The sequence below is a fragment of the Micromys minutus genome, assembly GCF_963924665.1.
Source record: "Micromys minutus genome assembly, chromosome: 12".
NCBI lineage: Eukaryota > Metazoa > Chordata > Mammalia > Rodentia > Muridae > Micromys > Micromys minutus.
Genome location: NC_137981.1, coordinates 59,208,201 through 59,213,157, shown reverse-complemented (window position 1 = coordinate 59,213,157; position 4,957 = coordinate 59,208,201). Strand labels below are relative to the sequence as shown.

Below are 4,957 nucleotides of genomic sequence, written 5' to 3'. Positions count from 1 at the left end.
CAATTTCAGACTGACTTAGTCACATATGTAGTAAACACACTTATCAAGCCAGCATGGTGTGTGTGTGTGTGTGTGTGTGTGTGTGTACATGTGTGTATATATGTATGTACATGTGTGTGTGTACCCACACACATGTGTGCATGTGTGTGTTTAAAGAACCTAGACAGACTTCCAATTGTCCTCCAAAAGCTTTCAAATAACAAATGACTTTCTCTTTATGTCTCTTCATGCGTCTTTTGCAGGGCAAATAGGCTCTATTACATCAAGTCCCATGGTCAATTAGAGCTTCAGGAAAATGGACCGGTGAGAGGGCTCAGTAGGTAAGAATTCTTGCCACCGAGCTTGACAAAATGATCCTTGGGACCCACAAGATAGAAAATGAAAACTCCCACAGGTGGTCCTCTGCTGTGGCACTTGCGTGCTCAAACACAACATGCAATACACACATACAGAAGAAGCAAATGAAAAATCATTTAAAAAAAAAAGTCTGTTGTGTATTTTGTTCAAGAGTCCTGTTAATAGGGGGAGAGGGCTGGTGGGGTTTGAACTCTGAAAGCAGAAAGGTCCTTTGAATCCAATCTCAGGTTAGAGTGGTTTAGTTTTATTTTTTTCATCAAGATGAGAAGGAACAATGTAACCACTCAACTCCATGGTCTAACTGTAACCATGGAGGCTGCCTTGGCCAACAGTTGAACCTGCAAAATCTAAGTAACTCGCAGAAAATAAATACAAGAGAAGCAGAAAAGATCGGCGTTTGTATGTAAATAGTACATACAACCAAACAATCACTAATGTAATCAAATACGTTTGTATGTAAATAGTGTATACAATCAAACACTAATATAATCAAATATGTTTGTATGTAAATAGTGTATACAATCAATCACTAATATAATCAAATACTTTAAAAAATTAGGTTGTTAAGAATTATAAAACATAAAGCTTTTCCAAATCCTTCCCTATTTTGCTGGCAAGCCCCTGACTAGGAAAAGCCACATTAGCAGTTGTCTTCAAAGTCAGAACACAGAAAAGTTACCCACACTGGTTGTTCTCTGGAACGGAGTTTTCTTTGCCTTTAAAAGTGACCCCCCCCCCGATCCTGTCTGATTTTCCCCCCTGTTCTACTGGGGAAGACAGCAAGTGGGGTCCTGGGGTGTTCATAGCCAGGGGTAGGTTGGGTACATACATACCATACCCCTGACAGGAAGAGGAAGACTGAGCCCAGGTCTCTAAGGCCCACCTGTAGAGGGACCAGAACTCTCCAAGCTACGTTCTCAGTGTGTTCAGTCAATTGTGACCAATTGTACGCTGGAAGGTGGCTTCTGTGACTTAAGCCCTATGTCACTGGGGTGTGGGATAAAAGCTTTGTGGTCTCCCAAAGGACCAGTGGACCCTAGGGAACTGTTGCACTTTCGTTGCTGAGAACTGCTAATTGGTATTTGACTGACAGCTGTTGCTTCTGTAACAGGAAATCAGATCCACGTGATCAGAATACAGCATTAACCTGAAGACCACGTTCAGCACTGGACCGGACGCAGGCGTGAACAGATTGGCACGGTTCCTCCTGGGCTGGTGCCCACACGCTAAGACCTATGCGAAGAACCCGAGAAAGACGGGAGGCTGCATGAAGTTTGAAATAGATGATAAAGGGAAAGGCTTTGTTCTTTGTGGACATGGGGAACTGGGATCCCAGGAAAAGCTGGGCTAGAGGAAGAATCTTAGGTGGCGAGAATCAACCACTGGGATCCGAAGCCCATCATTACGCATTTCGTTTTCCTTTTGCCTTGACGCTGTGATGAAGGCTCTTGCTACACAAAAGCCTATGTGGCGCCCAGGGCATTATATAAGCCCTTGGCAGGAGGGAAGATAGTCCGGTCTGTGTCGCAGTAACCACAGCGCAGCATCGAGAGCCGCTCAGGTTGATTTAGAACGCGGGTGACAGTGGCCTGGCGCGAGCCTACGGCTGACGACAGCGGCTGATCCCACTCGGTTTCCATGGAGACGGGCAGGAGCCGAGGCGGCGGCGCGGCTGTCAGTGTGCGCGGCGGCGCGCGCGCGGGGGTCTGCAGGAGGCAGGAGCAGGCCGGGGCCCTCGCTGCAGACATGGACTCGCATTGTGAGTGCGCCGCGGAGACGCCCGCCGCAGAGCCGCCGTCGGGGAAGATCAATAAGGCCGCGTTCAAGTTATTCAAGAAGAGAAAATCGGGGGGCACCATGCCCAGCATTTTTGGGGTAAAAAACAAAGGGGATGGGAAGAGCTCGGTGCCGGCGGGGATGGTGAGAAGCCGGACACACGACGGACTAGCCGAGGTTCTGGTGCTGGAGGGCAGCAAGAAGGAGGAGCCGCCTGGCGGGGTCGATCACAGCGGGGCCCGACCGATCCCCGGACCCCACAAAGCCTCCGGGCCTGGCCTGAGCTCCCTGGCCAGCAGCTCGGTGGCCAAGTCCCATAGCTTCTTCTCCCTGCTGAAAAAGAACGGGCGATCGGAGACGAGCAAGGGAGACCATGCCGAGGCGAGCAAGGCTGGCGGCAAACAAAAGAGGGGGCTGAAAGGGATCTTCAGCAGCATGCGCTGGCACCGGAGGGACAAGCGCGGCAAGGAGGAGGAGGAGAAGGCGGCGCGCGCGGCGGGCCCGGGCAGCCTGGTCCTGCCCGGCTCGCTCACCGCCAGCCTGGAGTGCGTCAAGGAGGAGCCGCCCCGAGCCGCGCGCCGCCCGGACAGCCCGGGCCAGGACGCCCCGCGACACGCAGCAGGTGAGCCCGCAGGGGGAGAGCAGGCGCCCTCGTCCGCCGAGCGCGCCCCGGAGCGGACCTGCCTCGAGGCCGCGAGCCCCACCGGCCCTGGCGATCAAAGCTCCCGGGGAGAGGACGCCGAGGGGCAGCGGCGCGCGGAGAAGCCCGGGGCAGCCCTTGAGTCGGGAGTCGGTGAGGTCCAGGCGACCGAGGACGCGTCCAGGACAGGTGACGTTCCGATAAAGACCGTCCCCCTTGTTGACTCCGAAGGTGGCAGCGGCCGGGCGTCTGCCGTCCCTGACCCTTCCTCTGTTGATCCACCCTCAGACCCGTCGGCAGATCGTATTTGTTTGATGTTTTCTGACGTGACTTCACTGAAAAGCTTTGACTCTCTTACAGGCTGTGGAGATATTATTGCAGACCCAGAAGAAGAGGCAGGCCCCAGCTGTGACAAGCATGCCCCCGGGCCAGGCAAGCCAGTTCTCTCTAAAAAGAACCCCAGCGTGGTGGCCTACCAAGGAGGAGGGGAGGAGATGGCCAGCCCGGATGAGGTGGATGACACCTATCTCCCGGAATTCTGGGACATGTTGTCCCAGACTGAGGACCAAGGGCAAGGAACCCAAGAGGGCGCAGCGAAGACGGCCACTGCTTTGGACACTAAGTTGGTCCCTGAGACCTCCAATGATGCCCGGTGTGGAGAAGCGGCCAAGGACGTGTCCTCGGTGAAGCGCAGAAGACTCCACAGGATCCCCATTGAATCCCAGCAGAAGGAGGAGCTCAAGCACTCGGAGGAGAAGGAGCATCAAGAAGGTGTCCCCAACAGCGACGAGGGCTACTGGGACTCCAGCACTCCTGGCCCAGAAGAGAGCAGCAGCAGCAAGAAGGTGGTCATCCCCAGGGATAGCAGCGGTGCTCTCTGTGATCTCTCTGTTGAACCTGAAGTAAGCCCAGCCGCACTTCCGGCCACGGAGGACCCACCCTGCTTGTCCCGGCTAAAACCGGTGTCTCCGGGCACCATCACCTGTCCTCTGAGAACACCTGGCAGCTTGCTGAAGGACTCTAAAATCCCTGTTAGCATCAAGCATCTCTCCAACCTTCCATCCAGCCATCCAGCGGTGCACCAGCAACCAGCCAGGAGTGAGGTGCCCAGAACAAAAATCCCCGTATCCAAAGTGCTGGTCCGCAGGGTCAGCAACCGGGGCTTGGCTGGGACCACCATCAGGGCAGCAGCGTGCCATGACAGTGCCAAAAAGTTGTGAGGTCCCCAAGGCCAAGAAGGATGGATGGGCCATAAGTTAAGGAATACAACTTTCCCCTGGAAACCACGGAAGGAAGTTCGATTTCTCCAAAGCAAATCATTTAGGACCCTCCCTTCTCCATATGGCCTACAAGTCTTTGCTGGAGACGGGCAGGACACCCTGGAAGGGGGATGTTACATCTGGAGTTCAGATAAGTTTCTGAGGATTCTTTTCAAGCACTTTCTTTTTTCTTTTAACCTTTTCAAAACATCTGGGCTTTTTCTCTTCTACTCCTCCTCCTTCTTTTCCTCCTTTTCTCTTAATTCGTGGATCACTCTGAAGTCACCTTTCCTTGCCTTTGCAGAAAATAAGATTTAACCAATTCTAACAACAACAACAACAACAAAAATCCCACCAGGACATCAGGTTGTTCTAGAGTCAAGAGGGCCTTGAAGAATCAGTGAAAAGGATTCTTGCCTTTCTTTCCAGGCAAGAAAGAAAGAAAGGGAAAAAAAAAAAAAAAAAAAGACCTTCGCTTTATCACGGTGTGGAAAACACCTCCAAGCTAAAGATCCATGATAGCTATGAGACTAGACAAGGGGCTGCTGACCGGCAGAAAGTCCCCCGGCTTCCAATTGTCAAATATGCAAATAGGGAACACTCTATCTCTACGAAGAACACAGGTTTAGTGTAGCTAGCTCAGATCATCTGAGGAGAAATAAAAGGCTCACGAGTAGCTTATGTGTTTTTTTGTTTGTTTGTGTAATTTTTTTTGGATCCACTCCTCCTCTTGGTGCAAAATTCAGGATCAGGGAAAGATCTCATTAAATGCTAATTACACAGTATTTTGACGTTTGTAAACTTCAACCTTCTTATTTATAGCTAATGCATATTTTTACAGTTTATCTCACGCCTAACATTTTTCAACCCGTCGATTATATAGGATTTAAAGTTTGGTCTTATAGCTGGATACAATGACAAACCA

At 51.5% G+C, this 4,957-nt stretch overlaps 1 protein-coding gene across 2 annotated transcripts; it reads left to right on the top strand.

The window, feature by feature from the left end:
* Nucleotides 1–1,995: 1,995 nt before the first annotated feature.
* AMER2 (APC membrane recruitment protein 2) lies at nucleotides 1,996–3,993 on the top strand (the record flags this gene model as incomplete). Of its 2 annotated transcripts, none has more annotated exons than XM_080926989.1 (2): nucleotides 1,996–2,755; nucleotides 3,134–3,993. In XM_080926989.1, the coding sequence occupies 2 exons, from the start codon at nucleotides 1,996–1,998 to the stop codon at nucleotides 3,991–3,993; spliced, it is 1,620 nt and encodes a 539-aa protein (XP_080783115.1). The 2 variants fall into 2 exon arrangements, with proteins under 2 accessions (XP_080783115.1, XP_080783114.1); XM_080926988.1 differs by having other exon boundaries at nucleotides 1,996–2,962.
* Nucleotides 3,994–4,957: the final 964 nt, after the last annotated feature.